At 47.9% G+C, this 27,973-nt stretch overlaps 1 protein-coding gene across 6 annotated transcripts in view; it reads right to left on the reverse strand.

Moving 5' to 3' along the window:
• LOC103107793 (uncharacterized protein C16orf52 homolog B) overlaps window positions 1-27,973 on the reverse strand; it is a 134,232-nt gene that overhangs the window by 18,645 nt on the left and 87,614 nt on the right. For all 6 annotated transcript variants that reach the window (XM_060172832.1, XM_060172831.1, XM_060172835.1 and 3 more), the window contains 17 exons: window positions 26,884-26,938; window positions 21,956-22,054; window positions 20,133-20,239; window positions 18,335-18,460; window positions 17,974-18,082; window positions 16,998-17,063; window positions 14,702-14,827; window positions 13,673-13,808; window positions 13,433-13,536; window positions 11,084-11,164; window positions 10,564-10,658; window positions 8,932-9,051; window positions 5,368-5,442; window positions 5,035-5,179; window positions 4,037-4,232; window positions 2,889-2,959; window positions 1,040-1,192 (listed from right to left, as the gene is read on the reverse strand). In XM_060172832.1, the coding sequence (XP_060028815.1) occupies window positions 1,040-1,192; window positions 2,889-2,959; window positions 4,037-4,232; window positions 5,035-5,179; window positions 5,368-5,442; window positions 8,932-9,051; window positions 10,564-10,658; window positions 11,084-11,164; window positions 13,433-13,536; window positions 13,673-13,808; window positions 14,702-14,827; window positions 16,998-17,063; window positions 17,974-18,082; window positions 18,335-18,460; window positions 20,133-20,239; window positions 21,956-22,054; window positions 26,884-26,938 (1,864 nt within the window). The remainder of the gene's footprint in view (window positions 1-1,039; window positions 1,193-2,888; window positions 2,960-4,036; window positions 4,233-5,034; window positions 5,180-5,367; window positions 5,443-8,931; window positions 9,052-10,563; window positions 10,659-11,083; window positions 11,165-13,432; window positions 13,537-13,672; window positions 13,809-14,701; window positions 14,828-16,997; window positions 17,064-17,973; window positions 18,083-18,334; window positions 18,461-20,132; window positions 20,240-21,955; window positions 22,055-26,883; window positions 26,939-27,973) is intronic.

Here is a 27,973-nt window from a genome sequence, read left to right on the forward strand (position 1 = left end):
AATCCCTTGTCCCCCTACTGGACTGCAATCTCCAGGCACCCAGCCTAAGTCACCATTCAGGAAGCTTCTAGCCCCCCCCAGGCACTTCTGTTTTAAAAGTGTGTCTTCATTACAGGCACAATGGGTATGTGGCAATAAATAGACAACTGAGGAGACCCTCTGGGACGTCTGCCATATGAAGGCCTGGGAGCTGCCACCCAGGACCCCGGCTCTGGCTCTGGTTAAGAGTCCATGGTGAGGTCTTAGCCTCTCCACATTCAATCAGCTCAAGGAACCTCTGAAGGTGCAAGAGGGAGATCCCAGAATTTGGGAAAGCAGGTGAGGGTGGCATCTCGGTGCTGGCTCCTGAAGTCTAGCATCTTTCTGAATGGGGCCAGTGCCTGTATGGAGTCTCCCAGAGATGCAGGCCCCTCTGATGGGAGTGAGCAGCACACTGCCTGGGATGGGGGCTTGGCATTCTGCACATAAGCTGTGCTCACAGGGAGCCTCACAGAGCTCAGAGTCTTCTAGGTTCATTAGGCTCAGATGTGCTGTGGAGTTGGAAACCCCCCTTCAGCAGAAGCCCCTTCTGGTAGCTGAGGGGGAGTGGACCTATCACACAGGACAGATTTGACAGACTATGAGGGGAGCTTTGTCCTCAGGCTCCTGTCAGGTCTTGGACAGAAGCAACAGCCTACCAGATACCCTAATGTCTGAAGCTTTTGACCCCAAACAACCCCGGTGTGGGCTAACAGCCATGGTGTGGCCTTTTTCCATGGAGTCTAGTTATGGGCTGGGAACAAAGCTGGGACATCCATGCAGAACCAAAGTTTGGGGGTGGGGTAGAGCTGCCCAAGAACTGAGGTGCAGGCCCCTTAGGGGATGCTCTCCCCCTGGAAGCTTAAGGTGTCCACGAGTCACTCACTATAGAGGACCCTACCCCCATCCCTCTGGCCCCAGGGTCTGGGGATCTGGTCCAGGCTGTGGCAAGATGCAGGAAAGACCAGGAGACAAGGTGGAAAGACAATCCTCTGCGTATTATTAGGGAGGGGAGTCAAACCGTTCTGGCCACCGAGGGGGCTGCGGGCTTGGAGGGACAAACTTTCTTGGTCTGACTTCTTGACTTGGGCATCTTTGGCTTTTCTTTCTGGAGGGCTGTGCTGTCCTGTTCTTTTCCAGCCTGGTTCTTCAGAGAGGACACTAGGAAGGCACACTGTGATGGGGGTGGGGGTGGGGGAAGGGTTAGAGACACCCCAGTCATGGTATACCCCCAAGCGGGGAGCAGGCAGACATGCACACAATAAAGACATTGGGCCCACTGGTGCCTCTGGACACTTCTTGTCCCTAGGGTGCCCTCCTGAGGTTGAGAATACTATGGACCAGTCCTATTAATAATAAGCACGATGTATTCATACACAGTTACACTGAGATGCACCAGGCATTGGGCTAGTTAGTGCCAGGGAAGAGTGTGAGTGTGTGTGTGTGTGTGTGAGAGAGAGAGAGAGAGAGAGAGTGAGTGAGTGAGAGTCTCGGGGAGGGATGACTCAAGGCCAACTTTGCTTATGGGACAAGTGCTCTTATGCCCCACTGGACAGATGAGCAAACCAAAGCTCCCTGAGTTTGAAGGACTTGCCAAGGCCACACAACTAGAATGCAGAGGCCTGGGCTTCAATGTCCACAAGGGCTCTTTCTGCATGTGGCCTCACTATCCACACATGCCGGCCAGCTCACCCTGTGCCTGGGGAAAACTGGGATGCCAGTAGAAAAGTGATGCAGCTTTCTTCTCTTCCTTCCCTCTCTTTCTTTCTTTCTTTCTTTCTTTCTTTCTTTCTTTCTTTCTTTCTTTCTTTCTTTCTTTCATTGAGGTGGGGACAGTGAAAGAGACCACAGCACTGAAATTTCCTTCAATGCAGTGGGGGCCAGGCTTGAAGCCGGGTCGCACACATGGCAAAGCAGCTACTATCCAAGTGAGCAATTTCACCAACTCTAATACTTGGTTTCATTATTGTTATTATTACTTTAAAGGAAGAGAGACCAGAACACTGCTCAGCTCTGGTTTCTGGTGGTGCCTGGGGACTGGGACCTCAGCGCCTCCAGCATAAGAGTCTTTTACAGAACCATCATGCTGTCTCCCCAGCCCAGCCCTCGGCTTCGTCGACACATTTCTTAACTGCCCAGAAGGTCCTCCAGCAACTGCTCTCAATCAAAGTGATGAAGGAACATAAAACTCAGCAGGAAATCTGTATTTCCTAGGAATCCACTACTAGGCACACAGACAAAACAGCTCGCATGCCTCTGCCGGTACTGTAGACAGACTTGCTGACCCCGCTGTGGTAGTCTTAGATAAAGTCTTCCCTGATGTTGCTTAGAAGAATCTGGTGCAATTGGTGGACTGGCTGATTGATTGATATCTCCCTTAAACAGGAGGCACCACCAGAAGCCAGTATGGGGTTAGCAAGGTATTCTTCCCTCGGTCTGCAGAGGGAACACGGCCTTTCTGACACCCTGATGCTACGCTCCCAGTCTCTGGGACTGCAAGAGAATAAATACCCATTGTCTCATTTATTTATCTTGGTATTTCTTCTTTTTCTTCTAAGAAAGAGAGAGAGGTGGGCGGGGAGAGAGAAAAGCACCACTCGGTTTTGGCACATGGTGGTACTGGGGAATTGAGCCTGGGGCCTCTGGGCCTAACACTGAGATATCTCCCGGGTCCTATTTGCATTTGTCTTCCACATTTTTATACATATCAGGGATTGAACCCAGGGTCTCATGCATGCAGGGCGTGCACTCTACCACGCAGACGCCTCCCTGACCAAATGTCCGTTATTTTAGGGCACTTGGTTTGTGGGACTTCATCTGAACACCAGCACACTAACAAGAAAGCCTCTTGCCTCACATGGAAGGTTTACCTTCTGGGAATAGTTGAGAGCCTTTTCCACCTCGGACACGATGGCGCTGATGTCATCACTTTCATAAATACCTGGGGACAGAGAGCACTGTCAGGGGGCAGTGTGGGCAGGACAAGTCCACATGCACAGGAGGGCCAAGCAGAAGTGGCCTGAGGGGCAGTAGGGGGCCCCTGACAGGCTGAGCTGATCTCCTTACCCCCAACCTACCTGGTCCAGTGAGTGCCTGGTGAGGTCACCAACGGTGGGACCAGAGGTGAGCTGTGTGTGTGTGTGTGTGCGTGCATGTGTGTGTGTGTGTGTGTGTGTGTGTGTGTGTGTGTGTGTGTGTAACTGAGTGTGCCACCGCCTGGCCCCATATTATCTTTTATTTTTGTTACTTTTTTAATATTTATTTTATTTATTTTTTCCCTTTTGTTGCCCTTGTTGTTTTATTGTTGTAGTTATTATTGTTGTTGTTGTTGTTGAAATGGAGAGAGGGAGGGGAAGACAGAGAGGAGGAGAGAAAGATAGACACCTGCAGACCTGCTTCACTGCCTGTGAAGCACTCCCCTGCAGGTGGGGAGCCGGGGTTCGAACCGGGATCCTTATGCCGGTCTTTGTGCTTTGCGCCACCTGCACTTAGCCCACTGCACTACAGCCCGACTCCCATTACTTTTTTTTTTTTTTAATGTGAATACTGCTCATCTCTGGCTTATGGTGGTGCTGGAGATTGAGCCTGGTTACCTCTGGTGCTTTGGACATGAAAGTCTACTTAGGTAAACTGCTGTGTTATTTCTCTAGCTCTTACTAACAATTTTTTTTATGAGAGGGGGGTAGAGAGCAAAGTACCACTCCACCACTCACAGAGTTCCACTTTGTCTGTACATCTCTTGTGCTGCCAGGGATTGCATTCAGGGCCTCGCATGCAGCAAGGCATGTGCTCCTTGGGCTGAGCTGTCTCCCAGTGCCCTGAACGCTTGTCTTAAAGGGGCATCCAGTCTGTTCCCACCACCACCAGCAGCAGCAGCACAGCAATTTGTTGCTCTAAATGTGATTTTTTGCTTGGTGTTTCCCAGGAATCTTGATGCAGAGGGGGTTGTGTTGGTACTGGGACAAGAGTCCAGAAAGAGAGAGAAAGAGAGGAGGAGGCACAGCCTGAACCCACCCACCCGTGTCTCCGAACCAGTGGAAGCGGCCACCAGAGGCCTGGGTGATCTCCCGGTAGGCGGCGGCCGTGTCTGTGCGGCTGGCGTAGCAGGCAGGGGGCACGGTGTCCATCTGTGGCTCCCCCACGTAGAAGAGACACACGTTCAGCCTGAGGTCACAGCCCCCACAGGCTTCAACCACGTAGGCGCTGAGTATGGACTGGAGGGGCGTGGGGGAGACAGGAAAAGGGGCCTAGCTGAGGCTGCTGGAAGCTGCTAATTGCAAGTGCCTGGCGGAGTGCTTGTCACAGAGGCTGGAAGGAGGGAGGAGCCTGGGTCACAGTGTGCTGTGGCCAGGTGGGGCTGGGGCCCATAGCCCGGTTATCCCAAGTATGTCTGGAGATTGGCACCATTGGCAGACACCATCTAGGGTCTTGTAAGCAATGAAGGCTCTTAGGCCCCGGATCAGACCCAGAACCATTCTGTTAACACAGCACTAGGGAATAAATCAAGCAGTCTCCCGGGGCAGGGTAGTGGTGCACCTGGTTGAGAGCACATGTTACAAGGTGCAAAGACCCGGGTTTGAGACCCCAGTCCCCACCTGCAGGGGTAAAATCTCTGCACGTGGTGAATCTCTTCAGGTGTCTCTCTGTCTCTCTGTTTCTGTATTACCCCCTTCCCTCTCAACTTCTGGCTGCCTCTATCAAATAAATAAGTAAAGATAATACAAAAAAAAAGCAGTCTCTCCATCTCATTTTTTAAGCTCTATATATTTAAGAGAGAGAGAGGAGCACAGTGGGAGAGAGAAGGAAAGACATCATAGCATCACTCTACCATTCATGGAGCTTCCCCCACTGCTGCGGTGTTGGGTCTTGAACCAGGGATTTAAACAACACCCCCCGGTGGTGCTTCTGCACCCTCCAGATGAGATGTGTCGGAGAATCAGGTGGTGGGGTGCACACCCAGAGGCAGAAGGGAGACCGTGAAGCTAGCTAGGGGATGTCCAGCACACGTCTGCTCACCATGTCCTGGTCGGGGATGCCCCCCGTAAAGAGATAGATGCCCTGCGACTGCTGTCTGTCTTTGTCCTTGAAGTCCACTTCCATTGTCTTGCGCAGGGCACCCAGGATGTTTCTGCTGCCCCGGCAGCGCAGGGTCAGGGCCCACCTGGAGGAGGAGAGGCCAGGCTGAGGGCAGCCCCTGAGGTGGGCAAAGAAGGGCAACTGGGCTGCTCTCTGATTCCTGCCTGGGTTTGTCTTTCTGAGGGCAGGGGCTCCAGATGGTTCTTTCCAGGTGGAGAAGGGGACGGAGGAAGAGCAGAGGCTGTTCTTGGACACCCAGGGGCTGACACCTACCTCCAGGCGCTTTGTAAGTTGTGGTGGCTCACGGCAACCAGCTCCGGCTTCCAACTTTCAATTGTGTCTCCAAACCTTGGAGGGAGGAGGAAAGAGAGCTTGTCCTCAGCTGAAGGCACGGTCACCCTGTACCCCAGTGCTCCGTCACCCTCCACCCCCCTAGGCTTGCAGGGAGGGGGTAGATTATGGTGACACCCCCAAATATTAGGATGCCACGGGCCTGGGCAGGCCTTAAGATTTCCTTGCTGATCTGGGGCTGTGGGTGGAGATACCAGCTGAGGGCCTGGCTCAGGACTCCTCCGTGTGGAACGTCATGTCTGCTGCTCTCCCTTCTCTTGGGGAAGCCCTGTCCCCCACAAAGAGGGTGTCACTTTTCCCTTTGTGAACCCCCAAAACCTGACTTTCTTCACACATTTCACTCTGTACTCTGTACACTATCATTTATTTACAGAAATGGAATCATACACTTCCCACTCTCTGTAATTTGCTTCTTTCCTTATCCAGGAGCTTACTGAGGACTTTTTTTTTTTTTTTTTATGTGTGCACATAAACCTCCCTCGTTCTTTTGACTGGCTAGCTGCACAGTCTCTCACGGTCAACATTATCTTATCAATTTCTGCCACAGTGGTGGAGAAGTCTGTGTCCAGGTCCATCCAATGTTAAAAGAGTTCTGCACTAGGGGGCCAGGCAGTGCTGCACCAGTTAAATGTACATATCACCACGTGCAAAAAACTGGGTTTGAGCCCCAGCCCTCCACCCACAGGGCCGTCAAGTAGGTCTACAGGTGTCTATCATTCTCTCTCCCACTCTGTCTCTCCCTCCCCTCCCAGTTTCTCTCTGCCCTATCCAATAAAATAGAAGGGGGGGGAAGAAATAATGACCTCTGGGAGTGCTGGCACTGAGCCCCAGCGATAACCCTAATGGTGATTTAAAAGAGAGAGAGAGGGGGGTCGGACGGTAGCACAGTGGGTTAAGCGCACATGGCATGAAGCATAAGGATCTGTGTAAGGATCCTGGTTCGAGCCCCTGGCTCCCCACCTATAGGGGGGTCACTTCACAAGTGGTGAAGCAGGCCTGTAGGTGTCTATCTTTCTCTTCCCCTCTCTGTCTTCCCCTCCTCTCTCCATTTCTCTCTGTCCTATCCAACAACAATAACAACAATAATAATATAATAATGCCCACAACAACGATAAAACAAGGGCAACAAAAGGGGAAAAAAAAACTTCCAGGAGCAGTGGATTCATGGTGCTGGCATTGAGCCCCAGCAATAACCCTGGAGGCAAAGAGAGAGAGAGAGAGAGAGAGAGAGAGAGAGTTCTGCACTAAACAGTCTGCTTGTGTGCCTGAAAAACCCTCCTTCCCCATTATCCTGGCCTTGCTTGGCACTGGGCAAATGCCTACTCATTTATCAACATACAGCTGCAAGTCACTTCCTCTTTTTTTTAAAAATTATTTACTTTTTTAATGAAAGAAACACAGAGAGAAAGGTACATACTAAGAGGTACTGCTCAGCTCTGGCTCATGGTGGGGCTGGGGACTGAACCTGGGCCTTCAGAGCCCCAGGCATGGAAGTCTTTTGCAGAGCCATATGCTGTCTCCCCAGACCGGCCACTTCTTCTCTGAAGGGTTCCTGCCCCTGACATCCCCCCATCTTGCTTTCTACCCATCTCCAGACAATACCTCATGACACATCCTTCCTGACATGACTGTCTCCCACTACTAAAGCACTGGCTCCCTGAGGACAGGCATTGTGTGTTTGAACTTCTGCAGTCCTGATGCCTGGCTCAGGGACATGGCAGGCTTTTAATAAAAGTCTGTTGCATGCATGAATGAATGAGGGTATTGTCAAAAATGTTTTTTTTTTCTCCTGTGGAATTTTTTTCTTAGGAAAAAAATTAGGCTTTTGCTACGGATTAATCTATAATACTGACATCGGATTTAGAATATTCTCTAGTGATGTGAAATGTCTGAAAATTGTCAACTTCCTATAGGCTCCTTCTCTCTCTCTCTCTGAGTTAATATGGTATTCAGCTTAAAAGTGTATATATAGTAGCACATAGTAATTTACATTTGGGCTGAAAGAAAACAGATCTGACAGGGTATGTGCCTTGCCAGGGGTGCAGCTGGGTCTGAGTCCCATTATCTTAGAGGTATGCCACAGCATCAAGGGAAGATCTCTCTTTTTAAAATATTTATTTATTTTTATTTATTTATTTATCACCAGGGTTATTGCTGGGGCTCAGTGCCTGAATGACAAATCCACTGCTCCTGGCAGACTTAAGAGAGAGAGAGAGAGAGAGAGAGAGAAATTGAGAAGGATGGGGAGATAGAGAGGGAGAGAAAGAGACATACCTGCAGCACTGCTTCACCAATCATGAAGCTTCCCCCCCATTAGTGGGGACCGGGGGCTTGAACCTGGGTATTTGCACATGGCAATGTATGTGCTCTACTTGGTGTGCCACCATCTAGCCCTGTCTCTGTTGCTTATATCTGATGCTAAAAGAATGAAAAAGTTGGCTAGGAGCAGTGAAAATACATATGTATATGGGTCCAGTACTAAAAATAAATTAAAATGTGTTTAAATTATCTATAGTCCTATATAATTTAAATTCAGTTACACATGACTCCAATGTACAGTTAAATATCATTTGTGGATATAATATTTACATTTTTAATTTAAAATATTTAATGTCTTTATAAATTAAATTCATATATTAAATCACACGGCTTAAATACATTATATGATGTGTGTGATTTAAATACATAATATAAAATCCATATACAGTTGCATATTATTTATGTATAGTGTTATATATAATTAAAAATATATAAGGGGGTCAGGCGGTGGTGCACCCTGTAGAGTGCACAAGGACTGAGATGTCATCTGTGGAGATGGGTAGAAAGCAGGATATCAGAATGTAAGGGGTCAGAGGCAGGAACCCTTCAGAGAAGAAGTGGCCAGGCTAGGGAGACAGCATAACAGTTCTGCAAAAGATTTGCAGGCAGACACTGAGCTCCAGCAATCCTTCAAGTGTCAGTAAAAATTTAAAAAAACAACAAACATATATTGCTATCTACATATTTACAGTTTAATTATAGATGAGCCTGTATATATTCAATAACTCAATCTTAGAATTGGAATCCTACATTTCTCAAATGTTGTGACTAGTTAGATCCGAGCTGGGAGCTGAGACTGGGGACATGTCATAGAGGGCCCTGCCTGAGACCCCCCCCCTGCCCCCGCTCTCTCTCGTGTGTGTGTGTGTGTGTGTGTGTGTGTGTGTGTGTGTATCATCTTAGATGCCAAATGGGGCAATGGGCTGAGTTACATTATCCTGGCTGATCAAGCAGTGTGTTTTTGGGGCCACTTCTCACCTTCGCCCCAGAGGGACTGTCCTGCAACCATTTAATTATTCAATGTCCCAAACAAGATCCTTTGAGTCAGATAGGGAGATGGCCAGGTTCTCATGTCCCCTCTGGTCCAGTGTCTGTGGAAGCCTCAACCCAGGCCTGGCACCCAGATATCTCGCGACCTCCCGCCCCCCACGGGCCCCGGGAACCTACGCGATGAGGTTGAAGCAGTCCTTGTTGGACAGCTGCTGCTCCAGCAGCAGGCGCAGGGAGTGCTGGATATGAATAATGTACATGGAATTGGTCGCAGAGATATCAAGCAGCACAACCACCCTCAAAAGAAACACAAGCTTTAAAAGGAGAACCAAATCTCTCTGATAACATTCATTTTGTTCCATTTTACTATTTAAAGTTTTTTCCAGGGAAATTCTGCTGGCTAAATTCAGAGCTGGCTGAAATCTTCTCCTTGGTTTGAGGTCAACAGAGGGGGGTTTACAGCACCGGGCTGAGGGGACTGTGGGACCTTCTCTCCCAGAAGGTTCTATCAGGGAAGAAAATCTTGTGATGGCCAGGGGGCTGCATATAATGCTTTTCATACATTTAAAGGTATTTCAACATGCCAGATGGTGGCACACCTGGCTGAATGCACACATTAAGTGTACCAGGACCCAGGTTCAAGCCCCCAGTTCCCATCTGCAAGGGGAAGCTTGATGAGTGGTGAAGCAGTGCTGCAGGTCTCTCTCTCTCTCTCCTTCCCTCTCCCTCTCTCTCCCTATCTCCTTCTTTCCTCTCAGTTTCTGTCTCTAATAAATAAAACTAAAATGTTTCAAAATGATTGTAGTTTGAGTTCTTAGAAGGAAGAATAGAAAAGAGATAATCTGATCAGATGGGGAGTCAGGTATGGCTGGGTTCCTGGGAAAATGTTTGAAACTTTTTGTTTCCTCTGTTGTAAGATCTTTTGTCCCATTCTGCTTTCTCCTTCTTTTGTTATTCCTCCTCCCCTCCATTGTCAGTTTGAAGCCCTATGAAAGCAAAAGAAAATCCACTGGATTTAAGGTATGGGAGGCCTTACTCCAAAGCCCACTTCCTGTGTGGCCTTAGGAAATTTACAAAATCTCTCTGACCCTAGATGTATATGAAAGGTAAATTGTTAGACTGTTAGTAATAGGACTCCTTGCAGGGTTGCACTGAGAATTAAATGGTATCATATAATAAAATACCTTTTAAATGGCAGTGCATAGGATAAGGAAACTATGGAATGTTTATCATGGCCGTGTCAGACATCTACCTTTTCTTCCTATTCAGGGTCTTTACCCTAGGAAATCAGAACGGCATTCCCTCCCGGTGAGAATGGACAGCTCGTGAGCAGGCCTTATACCCCAAGCTCTGTGAATGTTAAGATGGTAGAATACAAGCTGGGAGCCTCAGATGGCTCTCTTGCCACCTGGAGAAGGAAAGACTGACTAAAAAACAAGACTGACAGAAGAAAGCAGAGTTAAGAGCTGGAGGTAAATTCCTGGACCAAGTCATATCTGCAGATGGAAATCTAATCTATTTTTGAATTTTCAGTTGCCTTAGTGTTTCCTATTTTATTTTTGAGTCACTTCGCATTGAGTTTCTGTTGCTTTTTAGCTGAAAGAGCTCTGAGTGACACAAACATGACATTATTGATGTTACTTATAATGGTGGTTAACTTTTTCCTTGTAGGGTTCCTGCTGAGAAACTGCTGGCCCTTAAACTAAGAGGTGACTTGAGGTGTTTCCAACAGGGAGTTTGCTGGAGTACATCAGCTAAGTGCTGTCAGGCTCTGAACCTAAGGACAAGAATAGTCCTCGGAGAAGGTACCTTTTTTCACAGATGGTGCCCCAGATTCTTCTGCTGGCCAGAGAGAGCCACTCGATCCTCCTCTCAAACACCCGCATAGCTCGACCGAGCTGCTTCTGCAAAGCCATAGGTCACATACTGAGAAGCAGATCTGAAGGTGGTCAGGGGGCTTCCGGGGGAAGGGGATGTGTCCTGTTGGCTTCCGGCCCTGGGTATCAGTATAAACAGTCCACCACAGTTACACTAACTGTATAAACAGTCAACTAATGGCCGCCAGACCAGAAAGAGAAAAGACAAAGTATTTCACCGCATCAATTAGGGGAAGGAGGTCAGCTTTGCCCCAGAGGGCGACAGACTCCTTTGAGGCATCCAGGTCCCTGCTAGGGGAGGATGTGGAGAAAGTTCTAGAGTTGCCTGTGAATGAACGTCTGCTTTTAAGAGGGACTTTAGCCAATGACTTGATGTCTTCTTGCCCTCCACCCCCTTCCCAGAGCCTCCCTTCCCGCACCCCACATTCTGGTTGTTGGGACCCATCACCGACCTGGTATTCATAGAGGAAGGGCACGTCCACATGAACATTCTTCATTGTGCCGTCGTGCCATTCAAATTGGACCATTGCCTTCTGCACTCAGGTGTGGCCCCGAAGGGGGGGGGGGCAGGAAAACACAGGAAGAAGGTGTTTTTTTTTAAGGGATTGTTTCCTTTTTCTTTTTTGTTTTGAACTTAAAAAAAATTTTTTTTATTTACAAAAAGGAGACACTGACAAAACCATAGGATAAGAGAGGTACAACTCCACACAATTCCCACCACCAGAACTCCTTATCCCATCCCATCCCCTGATAGCTTTCCTATTCTTTATCCTTCTGGGAGCATGGACCCAGGGTCACTGTGGGTTGCAGAAGGGGGAAGGTCTGGCTTCTGTAATTGCTTCCCCGCTGAAGGGATAAGGGTTTTATTAATGCGAGAACCAGAGTGTCCCTCCAGCACGTGCAGTGCCTGCTATCGAACTCAGAACCTTATACTTGCATGTCCTGTGTCACCACCCGGCCGTATGAAGATGGATTTCAGTGTGGGCACTGGTCTCCAAATCAGATGCCCTCTGAGAACATCTGGGGCTCCCACCTACAGGCCACAAATTGTTCTGGAACTGGCAGCAGAGGGTCTGCAGGACAGTGGTCCCCTGGACAAACCATGCTCCACAGCAAGCCATGTGACCTCTCTGGGAGACCTTTCCAAACATCAGAGCCCTTACTATGAGGTAGGGCTGGAGGTGCTGGTAACAGGAGAATCAGAGATCTTGAAACACACTGGTTCCATATATCTGTAGGCCCAGAACTCCAGATGGACCCTCACGGATATGCTGAAACTCACACTTACTCATCTTGTCCTTTGCCCTCCACCAAACTCATCGGTGTCTCGAGTCATTCACACATCTAGTGCCAGAATGACCTGTCTCTCTCCATCTTTCTTCCCACCTACTCTTCCATCTTTCCACTGACCTCCCTATTCATCAGTTCTTCGTTGCTTCCATTTTCCCTTCTATCTTTACTTTAATTGTATTTTTCACTTTTATCTTTTTTTTCCAGGCTATTTATCTATTTATCTATTTATTTATTTTATTGCCACCAGGGTTATTGCAGGGACTCAGTGCCTGTACTACAAATGAATCACTCCAGTGGCCCTTACTTACCTTTTTTTTTTTTTTCTTTTAATAGAGAAACAAAGTATGAAGCTTCCCCCACACACATACAGGTGGTGACGGGGGGCTTGACCTCGTGCATAGTAACGTGTGCACTCAGCCAGGTACATCATCACCCATGCCACCCTTAGTAGCATCTTTTAAAAAATTGTGAATAATATTGCTCTATAAGATTATAAGGTTATAGGGTATAGTTTCATACCTCTTCCACTACCATCTTTTATCTTTATATTCTATTCTGTCATTCATCCTTCCTGTTACCTTCCATTCTTCTTCCTGTTCACACTTCCACCCTCCATCCTTCCCTCATCCATATTCCTTTTTTTTTTTTTTTAACTCGCCTCCAGGGTTATCACTGAGGCTCAGTGCCTGCACTACAAATCCACTGCTCCTAAGGCCATATTTCCCATTTTGTTGTCCTTTTTGTTGTTATTGTTATTGTTGTCATTTCCATTGTTGTTGGATAGGACAGAGAGAAATGGAGAGAGGAGGGGGAGACAGAAAGGGGAAGAGAAAGACAGACACCTGCAGACCTGCTTCACCGCCTGTGAAGCGACTCCCCTGCAGGTGGGGAGCCGGGGGCTCATACCGGGGTCCTTACACTGGTCCTTGTGCTTTGCACCATGTGCACTTAACCTGATGCACTACTGCCTGACCCCCTCATCCATATTTTTACCTGTCTCCATACATCTACTTATTCATCCTTCTTTGCCTCCCTCCATCTCTCTCCCCCTTTGTATCTTCCTTCCTTCTTCCCACTCAGTTGTCCAGTAAACATCCCCTGATGAATTAACGTGCACTAGAGACTGGAGATGCAGAGCTGGAAGAGCAAAGCGTTTTCTGTTGAAGGGCTAAGGCTCTTGGGGGGGGGCAGAGACTGACACACACACACCCCACCCCAGTGCAGGGGCAGAGGGCTGTGCAGGCATAGCCAGGACACAGGGGTTTGTGTGCAGAGTGCAGAGGAGTCCCTGGGGTTGTGGATTTGCTCTCTTCTCCCAAGTTTCACTTTCAAATCTTTGGAAAACAGCAGTAGATCTGAGGAACTCTAGAATCTCTGTGCCCCACCCACCAGGCCTTCAAGCACCTGTTCTTTGGCTTTGCCCTGATTCCGGGGGACTTCTGAGCAGAAGCAGATATCACCACACAGCCTGCCTGCAGAGAGTGGAGGGAACTCTAAGCTTGAATTACCTCATGGATAGTTGACGATACTGTTTTCTGGAGAACAGGCACAAATTCCTCCACAGGGGAGAACGCATTGGGTGCCAGAACCTGATAGAGGCTTAATTTCTTGGCTGTAACAGAAAATAATAAATAAATAAATAAATAAAACACAAATAAATGGGTTTGAGGCAACTTCCTGGATATCCCAGAGAGTGCATGCCTTCAGTCAGACATCACAGCCCGGCTCTCCCCTGTCTGGAGACTAACCTTTCAGGCCATGAATCTTTAGCCACTCTGCAGAAGTCCTGTCCAAGTTGGGGAACTCGATTGTAAGGGGATCCCCATGTTTTGGGGGCTTAGGCAGAAGACTTGTGAGTGGCCCTTTGGCAATCTCTGTGGAAATCTAAATGATATTTTATGGGTGAAGGTAGATAGCATAATGGTTATACAAAGAGACTCTCATTTCTGAGGCTCCAAAGTCCCAGGTTCAACCCCCCACACCACCACAAACCAGAGCTGAGCATTACGCTGGAGATATATATATATATATATGATATCTAAATATATATAATAAATAAATAAACCTAAACGACATTTTACAAAGCCTTCATTACATAATTCTTACATATTTGTAGAGCTGGGAAGCCCTTCGTCTTCTTTCCCCTCCTCCCATGCACCGAGCACCCCCATGGAGGGAGATGGATTTATGATGAAAGGAAGAGAGAGGAGGGACAGAGAGACCAGCACGCTGTCCATCTGGCATAGGGTAATACTGGAGAGCAAACTTGGGGTCTCTGAGGCCTTGCAACTCAGGGCTCTAACAGGCCAGGCTGCCCTACGACCTAACATCCAAAGCATCACCTGGTCAGTGAAAGGTAGTTCTGCCTCCCTTCTCACCAGCTCCACCCCTCTTTCTCTGACCATTTATGGAATTTCCACAGCAAGAGGGAAATCTCTGGTATCATGGATGTGAGACAGCTCATCCGGCAGAGGACATGCATGAGGCCAGGTTCCAGCCCCAGTACCACGTTAGCTCCTAGCACACATATGAGTCCTGTGCTCTCCCTGCTGACCCACCTCCCCAGCTGCCAAAATAAAATTTCCAATTAGAAAACTCATCAGGATTCTCCTGGCACAGTGGAAGGCCCATAAAGCCAACTCAGACCAGGGGAACAACAAAAGGAAGGTGTGAAAGGTTCTGAGCCACATCCTCTAAGAGACAGGTGAGAGAAGACAGACTGAAGGCAGCCGAGTGCCTCTGGGAGAAGGTCTGGAGTTGACCCTCGGAACACCTACCTCATTCATCATGCCCTTTAGCTCCTCACAGGGGACGCTGTGGCTCAGGGCCTGGATGCTGCCCACCAGTCTCTGGGCTTCCTGGATCTCTGCCAACAGCTCTTCCACTTCCCGGCTGGTGGAGACCTGGGATGGGGGACAGTCAGCCCCGAGGCCAAAGCAGAAGGGTAACAGTTACTGAAGCCAAATGGCAACAAGATGCTATATACTGGTGTCCACGTGGGGGCAGTCTGCAAATATGTTTTTCTTTTTCGTGGTAAAGTACTGGTCTGTAACTGTTTTCCCAAACAATTGTAGGGAGCCTGGGACGTGTCCTGGTGTATAAGGCATTGGACTCTCAGGCATGAGGTTCAAGTCCCAGCATGGCATGTACCAGAGTCTAATGTTTTTTTTCTCTCTCTTATTAATAAATCTTTTTTATGTATTTTTTTGTATTTTTATGTATCTTTTTTTTATATAGATATATATATTTTTTACGGTCTCAGGCATGAGATCCTGAGTCCAATCCCTCACACTGAATGTGTCAGAGTAATGATCTGGCTCTCTCTTGATCACCAATAAAGAAATCTCTGAGGGAGTTGGGCGGTAGCACAGCAGGTTAAGCGCAGGTGGCACAAAGCACAAGGACCGGCGTAAGGATTCTGGTTCCAGCCCCTGGCTCCCCACCTGCAAGGGAGGCACTTCACAGGCGGTGAAGCAGGTCTGCAAGTGTCTGTCTTTCTCTCCCCGTCTTCCTGTCCGCTCTCCATTTCTTTCTGTCCTACCCAACAACAACATCAATAACAACAACAATAATAATTAAAACAGTAAAACAACTAGGGCAATGAAAGGAAATAAATAAATAAAATAAATATAAAAAACCCTACCTCTAAAAAAAAAAAAGAAATCTTTGAAAAATGGATCTTTAAAAACAATTGCAGGGCTGTCTAACCTCATACCTGTGAAGAAACACCAGACACACACTAGGCAGGCTATGACCATAAAGAAAGAACTCCAGCCAGTATTAGCGAGGAATTAGTGAAGAATTGGGAGTCACTCTCTCTCTCTCTCACTGCTATTAGGAATGTGAAATGGAGCAACTGTTGTAGAAAACAATCTGGCAGTCCCCCCAAAAAAAGATCAAAGACAGAGTTTCCTTGTGATCTAGCATTTCCACCCTAGGTATGTCCCCAAAGTGATGAAGAAACTCTGATGCTTGTACACCAGCCTTCACCAGAGCATGATGGCAACGGCCAACAGGTAGACCCCACGGAAAGGTCACAGCCTGTGAGTGGATAAGTGAACATGCTCTCCCCGGAACATGGGGTATTATCTAACCCCACAGGAGAATGAGAGGCTGACAGATGCTAGAACAGAAAACAGACCTTGAGAACATGCCTCGAACTGAAAGACAGAAAGAAGCGAAAGGTATGTGATTCCACTGATACGAAATATTCAGAAGAGATAAACCTGAAGAGGCAGATAGCAGATTGGTGGGTGCCAGAGGCTGCCAGGAAGGGGAATGAGGGGTGGGAGTAGTTGGTTAGTGGGTACAGAGTTTTTCCCTTTGAAGGTGATGAGACTAGATAAAGGCAGTGGTTGTGAAGCTAGTACATCACTAGCATATAGATGCCAGTGAGATGTTCTCTTTAAAGTGGTCAGCTTAATGCTATTTTCTTTTTGCTTTTTTAAAAAATATTTATTTCCCTTTGTTGCCCTTGTTTTATTGTTGTAGTTATTGTTGTTGTTGGATAGGACAGAGAGAAATGGAGAGAAGAGGGGAAGACACCCGCTCTTTCCTGCACCCCACTGCATCATCAACAGGAAAAATCAGGTTCAAGCGAATGAGTCTGGGCGTGGGGAGAGAAAGACAGACACCTGCAGACCTGCATGTGAAGCGACTTCCCTGCAGACGGGGAGCCGGGGGCTCAAACCGGGATCCTTATGCCGGTCCTTGCACTTTGCACCACCTGTGCTTAACCCGCTGCGCTACAGCCCGACTCCCATTAATGCTATTTATTTATGAGAGTGAGAAAGAGAGAACTAGAGCATCACTCTGGTGATTCAAGCTTGGGACTCCACTCTTGCAAGTCCTGTGCCCCACCACCAAGATCCCTTCCCAGTCCCCACGCCCAGACTCATTCGCTTGAACCTGATTTTTCCTGTTGATGATGCAGTGGGGTGCGGGAAAGAGCGGGTGTGAGCAAGTACACAGCAGAATCTCTCCTGTGCACACAACCCCACTGACACAAGCTTGGAAGCAGCTGGAGGGGTACGGGAGGAGGCAGGGGCTCTGGGCACAGGCTGACAGGCTCACCTCCGACTCCGTGCTGTAGCAGTGGTAACAGCCCCCCAGAGCTTCTGCCAAGTTCCTCAGCACTGCCTGTGGAGACAGAGACGGGGCACCCCTCAGCAGGAAACACTGACACTCTAACTAGTGGACACTCTCACTCACTTGATCTCTATTTCTCTCTCTCTCTCTCTCTCTCTCATTTTAATCAGTTATTTAATCAATGCAAGACAAGACTATAAGATTATAGGATATATGTTTCCATACTACACCCACCACCAAAGTTCTGTGGCCTCACCCTCCCCATCTACCACCAGAGTCCTCACAAAGTTTTAGAGACACTGTTTACTTCTGGTTCGGGTTGGTTTTGCAAGTACGTGTGCTTCAGTTGTCCAGCTTCTACTTATGAGTGAAACCATCAAGTTGTTGGTTTTCAACTCTTTACTTTTTTTTTTTTAATTTTTTAAAATTGCCACCAGGGTTATTGCCGGGGTACTATGAATCTACTACTCCTGGCGGGTGTTTCTCGCCCCCTCCTTTTTTCTTTCTATTTTATAGGATAGGACAGAGAGAAATTGAGAGAGGAGGGTAGATAGAAAGGGAGAGAGAGAGAAAGAGAGAGGCTAACTGACTCACAGACCTGCTTCAGTGCTTGTGAAGCGTCCCTCCTGCAGGTGGGGAGTGGGGACTTGAACCCAGGTCCTTGCACATGGTAATGTGTGCACTTAACTGGGTGCACTACCACCCAGTCCTCCCGCCCGTTTTTACTTACCCAAGGGTTATAATATCCTTTTAAAATCACAAACTGACTATCTTTCTCCATCCCCCTCATCCCCAACCTTCCAAGCAAATGTCCATTTGGAGAAGCAGGTTTAAGGAGAGCTGTGGTTTGATCCACAACTTGGGAGTGGGAGGGTGGTTGGGCACAGAACCTCAGAGGCTGGCCCAGCTCACTCTGGCCAGTCCCAGGGAACCTCTGGAGAATGTTCTCTTGGGCACCTACAGGGGGCACCTGATGGTCGCATTTGTAGGTGACAATGTGGATGAAGAGGCCCCTTCCTACGGTGGACTGTTGGATGTAGTCAGTCAGGATTTCAGATGGCTGATCTGGACTGGGGAAAACACAGAAGAGAATGGGCCCCCCCCGGCAAGTCACTCCAAGGACATTCCAGTACAAAAATGGTCATTCCCGGGGCACAGCTACTGGAGCTAGCCGTCACCTGTGTAGGGCACAGGGCTGAGTGGCCCCTAGGCCTGGCCCACCTGGCACCTGAGGCTGGTCAGTGAACCCCACCCTCCTCCTGAAACTGTGGTTTGGTTCTCCAGACCGAGGGCTGGTAACCCCCACAGGCAAGGAGACCTACCAGCTTCCCATGACGGTTACCAAGGAATCCAGCCCTTTTAGGGTGAAGACTTTCCTCAGGGCCTGCATCAGGTTGCTGCCTCCATCTGGCTGCAGTTTTTGTGCCCAGAGCTTGAGTTCCTGGAGGCTGAGACAAGAACAACCGAACCCAGTGCTCTTTCTTACTAGGCGCCAGACTCAGAGGAGATAATGTGCTTATTTTGGGGCCGGGGATAGCTCACCAAAGTTCACTTTACCATGCGTGAGACCAGCATCACTGGTAATTATCATATAAACAGGTGCTGTAGAGTCTCTCTCTCTCTCTCTGTCTTTCTCTCTCTCAAACTTTTTTAAAAAGAGTTTGTTGGAAGACCCATTGTGAAGACCCATGTGCTCGTGCATGTGCACACTTACACACATAGACACACACACAATTACTTAGTAGTCCAGGAGACAGCTCACACTCAGAATAGGGCCCATCTTACCATGCAGGGGGGCCCAAGTTTGAGCTTTGGCACCACACGGAACAGCATATTAAGGGAAGCTCCGTGGATGGTGGAGCAGTGCTATAGTGTCTCTGTCTGTCTGTCTGTTTCTCTCTCTCTGAAATAAAATGAAAAGGAAAAAAATAAAGAAACAAAGTCAGCATGGGAGCAGTGGCCCTGAGCAAGGCCCTGGTGCTGATACAAATCAATATTTATTTATTTTAATGAGAGAGGGAGGGAGACGCCAGAGCACTGCTTAGCTGGCTTATGGTCATGTGTGGGGTGGAGGATGTGTGTATGGGGGGGGAGGGCAATTAGACCTGAAACTTTGGAGCCTGAAAGGAATGAAATTCATTTTTGCTAACTCTCCTACCCCATGAATAGTTTTTTAGAATTTTTCATGCCTAAGTTTCTTGCAACTGGCAGTACTGAGATAAAGTGAAATGCATAATTTAACATGGTACATGGTGGGTGGTCATGGATATTCCCAACATGAAAATTTCTACTTCTTGGCATAAACAAGCAGAAGTTCCTGTATGTACATACACATCAAAAACACCTTGGGCCAGAATCTCCCCAAGAAATACATTACAGAACATCTCTGTGTGGGATATCATCAACTATCAAAAGGAGGTAGAACTGTAAGTCCTGAGAAAGATATTCAAAATCAGGTGGGAAATCAAAGTTGAAGACAGTGTCCTTATGCTCCTCCAGTGTGTCAACAGAAGGGGATTAAACATGCAGGTGTGTGTGTGTGTGTGTGTGTGTGTGTGTGTGTGTAAGAGAGAGAGAGAGAGAAAAGGAAATTGTCATGGGAAGGGAGAAGAAGGCCTGTGGTGAGAAGACTCGTTTGTATAATGCATCCTTTATAGAGTTTGAGTTACTGAAAATGAGCACGTAATTTTTTTAAATTTTTAAGCAACATTTTATTTACTTATTTTAATGAGAGAGAGAGAGAGAGAGAGAGAGAGAGACTAGAGCACTGTTCAGCTCTGGTTTATGGTGGTGCTGGGGATTGAACCTGGGAGCTCAGAGCCTTGGGGATAAAAGTCCTTTGCAGAACCATCAGGCTGTCTCCACTGCCCATGAATTGTTTGTCATGATCACAACATCTTTGCTGGCTGGGGGGAGGGAAGACCAGATGTTGAGGCTGTCTTGCCTTTTGCTTTGTGGAGTGCTCGTGAGGACAACCACTTTGCCAATGGCTCTTGCCTCCCTGTGTCTCTGTTTCTGTGAACTGCTGCCTCTCTGCCCCACTTCTCTGGGGTGCCCTGGGGTCTGCTCTAACTGTGCAAGAAAAGCACAAGTGCCCAGGCCCAGGATAGGGTCACTCACGTGGAGGCGCTGACGTCCACAGGGTCTGGCCAAAGGGCACTGGTGTTGGTGCCGAAGAATAGGACGTACAACTTCTCTTTGTGGCTCAGCTGTTCATTGATGAGGCTCTGATGGGAAAAAAAAAAAAAAAAAAAAAAGGACAACTCTGGTCCCCAGAGCAGGGGCCACGTGGAGCCCTGTTTCACAGTCATGCTGGCTGGGGCTGGCAGGTGAGCTGTACTGAGGTGAGACCACTGGAGGCTTGGCCCCAAGCTGCCTTTTGCTTCCTGCCCACTGGTCCTGACGGGCATGTGGGATGAGCATCCAGACTGCCCGCTCTAGCCTGATCCTGGCTGTGAGTGGTGATGGTGGTGGGGGGTGTGCCCTCACTCCCTCCCTTGACTGCAGCTTTTCAGGTCCTAAAGTGTGGGTGGGGACTGTAGGTGGTGCCCAGAGAGGAAGGCCAGAAGGTGGGGACAGTTTTCTTAGTTGGGGCTGGAGCAGTGGACACGGTGCGGGGCTGTTTGAAGTTCACAAACAGTAGTTGTTGAACCCCCAACAGTACAATAACAGCTCCCTCCCCTTCTTCCTGGCCAGGTAGAACTTTCTGCAAGCTGCAAACCCCAGCCTTGCCCAGACTGATATTAGGCCAGCCTGCCTGGGGGAAGCTTTAGAAATTTGAGATTGTGGGAGTCGGGCTGTAGCTCAGCAAGTTAAGTGCAGGTGGCACAAAGCACAAGGACCGGCATAAGGATCCCAGTTCGAGCCCTGGCTCCCCACCTGCAGGGGAGTCGCTTCACAGGTGGTGAAGCAGGTCTGCAGGTGTCTATCTTTCTCTCCCCCTCTGTCTTCCCCTCCTCTCTCCATTTCTCTCTGTCCTATCCAACAACGACGACATCAATAATTACAACAATAAAACAAGGGCAACAAAAGGGAATAAATAAATAAATATAAAATAAAATTAAAAATAAAAAAAATAAAATAAAAAGAAATTTGAGATTGCTGGGAGTCGGGCAGTAGCACAGCTGGTTAAGTGCATGTGGTACAAAGCGTAAGGATCCCGGTTTGAGCCCCCCGGCTCTCCACCTGCAGAGGAATCGCTTCACAGGCGGTGAAGCGGGTCTGCAGGTGTCTGTCTTTCTCTCCCCATCTCTGTCTTCCCCTCCTCTCTCCATTTCTCTCTTCTATCTAAAAACAACGACATCAGTAACAAAAACTGCAACAACAATAAAAAACAAGGGCAACAAAAAGAAAATAAATATTTAAAAAATAAAAAAAAAGAAATTTGAGATTGTCATGAAGGGGACAGCATGGATACCGGCACTCGTGCCTGCTGATGCCAGAAGCAGGGCACAGGCTGGGTCCTCAAACTTCTTACAGCTGCTAATGGCTCCCAGAAGGACCCAGCCCCTCCGTGTCACTCCACAGAGACTCTGAGGTTCTGTCTATACCAGGCTTTGCATGAGCACTTAACTGGCATGATTGTCTCTCGTCCTCTGGCAGCCTGAGCAGCCATTGCTGAGATCCAGTTGAGGTGGGAAGCCTGGGGCAGTGTCCTATCCCTGTCCCCATGTCCATCCTGCCTCCCAGGGAACCCAAAGTGCTTGAGGCAACTCTAGCTGGTATGGACAGTTGTGGTGAGAATCCTAGAAGTTCACACCACAATTGAAAAATCACTGAGGGTGATTTCTCAGAACTCAACATAATTAACTATGAGAGCAGAGGTGCCAATGAAGTGCAAGCTGTTCCTGTTTTGTGTTTGCTGTGAAGGAAGCCTCCCAGCAGCCAAGCTCACACAAAGGGGGAGGGCAAGGACTTACCTCGAGGGGCGTCCAAGGACTTACCTCGAGGTCATTCTGGAACGCCTCCTTCTGAGGACCCCTGCCCACTGCGCACACATCAATGAGGATGCCCACTCTCGCCCCCTTGATGAGACCAAATGCCTAAAACCAAAGAAAGCATGTGGAGAAGACAGCCCTGCGCTTCTCTCACACTCTTAAGATTTACTTCTTTTGGGGGGGGGGTTGGGCGGTAGCTCAGTGGGTTAAACACACATGGCACCAAGCGCAAGGAACGGAGTAAGGATCCCGGTTCAAGCCCCTGGCTCCCCACCTGCAGGGGAGTCGCTTCACACACTGTGAAGCAGGTCTGCAGGTGAAAAAGAAAAAAGATTTACTTCTTTATTTTCTGAGAGAATGCCAGGGCACCACTCCTGTATACGCAGTGTCGGGAACTTCAGGAATCTGAGGCCATAAGGCCTGTACTCTACCTGCTCAGAGACCTCTTAAGTCTGTCTGTGCTGTTCTCAAGCCTTCCACTGAGCAGCTCTGCTGGTGCAGAAGTTTGAACACCGGCTCAACAAGAAGAAGCAGAGACTGAAGGCCAATTTTATAGGAGGAAAGGTATGAATCAGTATCCGGGGACCAGGTGGTGGCACACCTGGTTAAGTGCATATATTATAGTGCATGAGGACCTGGGTTCAAGCCCCCAGTTCCCACCTGCAGGGGGAAAGCTTCATGAGCAGGTGAAGAAATGCTGTAGGTATCTGTTTCTCTCCCTCTCTAGCCCCCTTCCCTCTAAATTTCTCTCTGTCCTATTAGATAAAATATAGTTGAAAAAAAAGAAAAGATGTGGTCTGGGAGGTGGCATAGTGGATAAAGCAATGGTTTCTCAAGCATGAGGTCCCGAGTTCAATCCCCAGACACATGTACCAGAGCGATGTATGATACTTTCTCTCCTTCTATCTTCCTAATTAATAAATAAAGTCTTAAAAAAAAAAAAAAGAACCAGGTGGCCAGATGGTAATGCAGCAGGTTAAGTGCACATGGTGCAAAGGGCAAGGACCAGCATAAGGATTCCAGTTCAAGCCCCTGGCTCCCCACCTACATGGGGGGATCACTTCACAAGCGGTGAAGCAGTTCTGCAGGTGTCTTATCTTTCTCCCCCCCACCTTCCCCTCCTCTCTCGATTTCTGTCTTATCCAACAACAATGACAGCAATGACAATAACAACAACAATGATAAACAACAAGGGCAACAAAAGAGAAAAAATAGGCTCCAGGAGCAGTGGATTCGTATTATATATTTGTAGTGCAGGCACTGAGCCCCAGCAACAACCCTGAAAGAAGGAGGAGGAGGAGGAGGAGGAGGAGGAGGAGGAGGAAGAGGAGGAGAAGGAGAGGAAGAGGAAGAGGAAGAGGAAGAGGAAGAGGAAGAAAGAGGAGGAGGAGAATCAATATCCCTGGCATTATTTTCTCCTTTGTTGGAGCTGCCTGTTATATTCTCCCCCCCCCCCAATATTTATTTATTTATGAGACACAACACCAGAGCACCACTCTGGCACATGCAAAGCAGGGACTCAAACTTGGGAACTCCTACCTGAGAGCCCAGTGCTTTTTCCATCATACCCACTTCCTGAGCTGCTGTGGCTATCTGTTCTTTATATTTTTATTTTAAAAAATATTTAATTCCCACCTGCAGTGGGGGGGTCACTTCACAAGCGGTGAAGCAGGTCTGCAGGTGTTTGTCTTTCTCTCCCCCTCTCTGTCTTCCCCTCTCGATTTCTCTCTGTCCTATCCCAAAACAACAATGATAAACAATAAGGGCAACAAAAGGTGAAAAATCGCCTCCAGGAGCAGTGGATTCATAGTGCAGGCACCGAGCCCCAGTGATAACCCTGGAGGCAAAAAAAAAAAAAGATTATTTATTTATTGGATAGAGACAGAGAGCAATCAAGAGGAAAGGTAAAGATAGATAGATAGATAGATAAATAGATAGATAGGGACAGATAGAAACCTACAGCACTGCTATACTGCTTGTGAAGCTTCCTCCCTGCAGGTAGGGACTGAGGGCTTGAACTTTGTAAAACATGCTTTCAACCAGGAGCGCCACCACCCAGCCCCTACTGTCTATTTTTTAAAAAGACATTAAAATTTTTTTATATTTATTTACTTATTTTCCCTTTTGTTGCCCTTGTTGGTTTTTATTGTTGTTGTAGTTATTATTATTGTTGTTATTGCTGTCGTCATTGTTGGACAGGACAGAGAGAAACGGAAAGAGGAGGGGAAGACAGAGAGGGGGAAAGAAAGACAGACACCTGCAGACCTGCTTCACCACTTGTGAAGTGACTCCCCTGCAGGTGGGGAGCCGAGGGCTCGAACCAGGATCTTGTGCTTTGCGCCACCTGCTATTAACCTGCCGCACTATTGCCCGCCTCCCTGCTGTCTATTTTTATAAGCCTTCTTCCTTAATTATTTTCCACTCTTATAAAGCAATACATGTTCATTAAAAGACATTTGTAGGGGCCGGGCAGCTAGCACACTGGGTTAAGCGCACGTAGTGCGAAGCACAGGGACTGGCACAAGGATCCCGGTTCGAGCCCCTGGCTTCCCACCAGCAGGAGGTTTGCTTCTTAAGTGGTGAGGCAGATCTGCAGGTGACTATCTTTCTCTCCCCACCCCACCATCTTCTCCTCCGCTCTCAATTTCCCCCTGTCCTATCCAGCAACAACAATAGCAATAACAACAACAATAACAGTAACAACAACAATGGAAAACAAGATGGCCACCAGGAGCAGTGGATTCATAGTGTAGGCACCGAGTCCCAGTGATAACCCTGGGAGGCAAAAAACCAAACAAACAAACAAACAAAAAACATTTGTGGTTATAGAAAAGCACTCCTTGTAACATTGAAAAATTTGATAGCTAATCACCTGAGTATCTTATTTCTTTTCTCTTTATCCTTCCTTCTTTTCTGTCTGCTCTACCACTCAGGGCAGATTCGTTACGTTCACCAGCTGTAGCAGTATCTCTGTGAGTCTCCAATTCTGTTGCTAATGGCCTGTCTGGCTCTGCTCAGAGCCGTGCACCTTTTTAGAGCTGTGCTAAGCTAAGTGGTGTGATCATTAAGAGGAGACTGGTACTTCTCTAGCTGCAGTTGGAAATCAGTTCTATACTTGACTGGATTCCTAACTCTCCTATTCAGTTTATTTTTCTGCTGCTAGAGATGAGTATTTGACATCTCATACTTCCAACATTCATTTGCTGTACTCCCTCAGAAGATGATTTTGCCTCCGACTTCACTAAGAAAACAGAAACCAACCAAAGAGAATTTGCTATACCTTGCTTCTTCCTTATTACCAGTAAGCCCAACCCGCTGCCATGACTCAGTCATCTCTTGCTAAATAGGAACTTTATGGGTACAATCAATCATCCCATCTACTGGATCACCAATTCCTGCCTAGGTCATGTGTCATGTTCATCACCACACAGACAGACAATGATACTGCTCGTCTGAAAAAGGACATACACTGGGCCTGGAAGATAGCTCACCTTTAGAATGCACACCTTGCCATATACAAGGATCCAAGTTCAAATCCCCAGCCACTAGATGGCTGCACCATGCAAAGAGGAAGCGGCCTCATGAGCACTAGTGCAGCACTGTGGTGTCTCCTGCCGCCCCCCATCTCTGGTCTAGCAGCCCAGAAGGTGGCACACTGAATAAAGTATTAAACTTTCAGGTATGAGGTTCTGAGTTCAACTCCCAGCATTTCATATGCCAGAGTGATACTTTGGCTCTCTCTTAAAAATAAATAAAAACGGGAGTCGGGCAGTAGTGCAGTGGTTTAAGTGCACGTGGCGCAAAGCGCAAGGACCAGCATAAGGATCCCAGTTCGAGCCCCCAGCTCGACTCCCCACCTGCAGGGGAGTCTCTTCACAGGCGGTGAAGCAGGTCTGCAGGTGTCTATCTTTCTCTCTCCCTCTCTGTCTTCCCCTCCTCTCTCCATTTCTCTCTGTCTGATCTAACAACAATACCAATAACAACAATAATAACTACAACAATAAAAACAAGGGAAACAAAAGGGAAAATAAATAAAATATAAAATAAATCAATAAATAAAGACTTAAAGGGGTCCATGGGAAGCAGTGGAATTGTGCAGGCTTGAAACCCCAGAAAAAAAACCCTCATGGCAAAACAATGATAAAGAAGGATAATTACCTTTCAGATTCCACCTCACCCTCTGCTACCACTTCGTTTTCCCCTCCCATTTCTCCAATCCCTCACTCCTAAGAAGCCAGAGTGACTGGTGACCTCAATTTTGCTAAACCCAGTGGTCAAAGTTCTCAATTTTCTCGAGCTCCCAGGACCACATGCATAGTCTGGTTGAGTCAAGACTTTGATGAGCTAGAGCTTTTCATAAAGCACAAGCATCTTCTAGGGTATCGTGCTCTGCATTTCTTGCTGCCAGAAAGGCAGAGACAGCACAACACCAGAGCTTCCCCCGGTGCCAACACAGCCCTCCCATGTGGTGCTGAGACTTGAACCTGGGCTGTGTGCATGGCGAGGCAGGCACTCTCCCTGTGAACTAGATAGTCTGCCTTCTCCCCTTGTTGCGGTGGTTGGTGTAAACTGACCTAGAGTCCACCTCAGGCCTTGGGAAGCTGTATGGGAAAAGGAAGGAAAACTCCCTTGCCACGTTATCATGCTAGCTGGTGACACAGCTTAGAACTGGTGGGACCATCTTCCCGAGTCTAGAGTGAGCCTTCTGCAGAATAAAACCAGCCCAGAGAGAAGTAGACCTCAGACTCAAAGAAATGATATTATCTGAGTCCCTCCTTCCCAACCCACCCCCCATAGCTGCATCTGGCTTTTCATGGGTGTAGGTCGAGAAATTCCTCTTAGCTTGAACCACTTAAAGCTGGGGAGCTCTCATCTGCAACTCATACAGACAGGCTGAGCTAGTGGGGGTAGAGGACAGAATCTACCTCCGTTACCTTCTTGCTGTTTTCCGTGAGCCACTGAATTCTTTGCTGATAGAGTTCAATTGCTCTGTCAAAACACCAGAAAGACTCATTAGCCAGGGTGAGAGTCAATACTGAGCAACAGCGACTTACATCCATGGGAGCAAAGTATGGATGGGATGTTTTTTTTTTGTTTGTTTTTTCAAACATGTTCAAGGCACTGGGTATAATATCAGGTAAAATCTTGCAGAGAGAACAGTGAAGGCATTCGTTTGCCTTGGGAAAGAAAAGGGTGGACTCAGAACCTAGTGTGTGGTGCACCTTTGGTGAAGCAAGAAAAGATAAATGATAATGATGGTTTAGAAGAGCAGAGGGCTGGCAGCCCGTGTTCTCATGGGAAGAAGAACACCCTTGGGGGCTGGGCGGTAGCACAGCAGGTTAAGAGCATAAAGCACAAAGCACAAGGGCTGGAGTAATTATCCTGGTTTGAGTCCCCAGCTCCCCACCTGCCGGGGGGTCACCTTGCAAGCAGTGAAGCAGGTCTGCAGGTGTCTATCTTTCTCTCCTCCTGTCTTCCTCCCCCCCTCAATTTCTCTCCAACAGCTATGACAACAATAACAATAACAAGTGCAACAACAAGGGCTACAAAATGGGAAAAACAGCCTCCAGGAGCAGTGGCTTTACTACGTAGTGCAGGCACTGAGCCCCAGCAATAACCTTAGAAGCAAAAACAAACAAACAAACAAACCCACTCTTGCTCTTCTTCAATCTGTGTTATTCTCAAATGGGACCTCCAAGTCTCCTGGAGGTGACCAGAGAGGCACAACTGAGGCAGCAGAACAGCAGATTCTCTGTGGTTTGATGGACATCAGCAAAGCTCATTGCTGAAAAGGAGCCAGGGGGCATCTTGTACTTCTCTTACTGCACACCATTCCAATGGCTGTTGGAAACCAGCATGGAGCGGGTGCTCAGGTTAATTCAACCACTTGAATTTAACTGGATTGCCCTCACCGAGGGCAGGTAGGATTTGGTGACCCAGAAAAGGCCATGACATTGGATATGAAATCATAAGAAAGTGGGTGTTTGGGAGTCGGGCAGCAGCGCAGTGGGTTAAGCACACATG

Source organism: Erinaceus europaeus, chromosome 15 (genome assembly GCF_950295315.1).
Source record: "Erinaceus europaeus chromosome 15, mEriEur2.1, whole genome shotgun sequence".
Lineage (NCBI taxonomy): Eukaryota > Metazoa > Chordata > Mammalia > Eulipotyphla > Erinaceidae > Erinaceus > Erinaceus europaeus.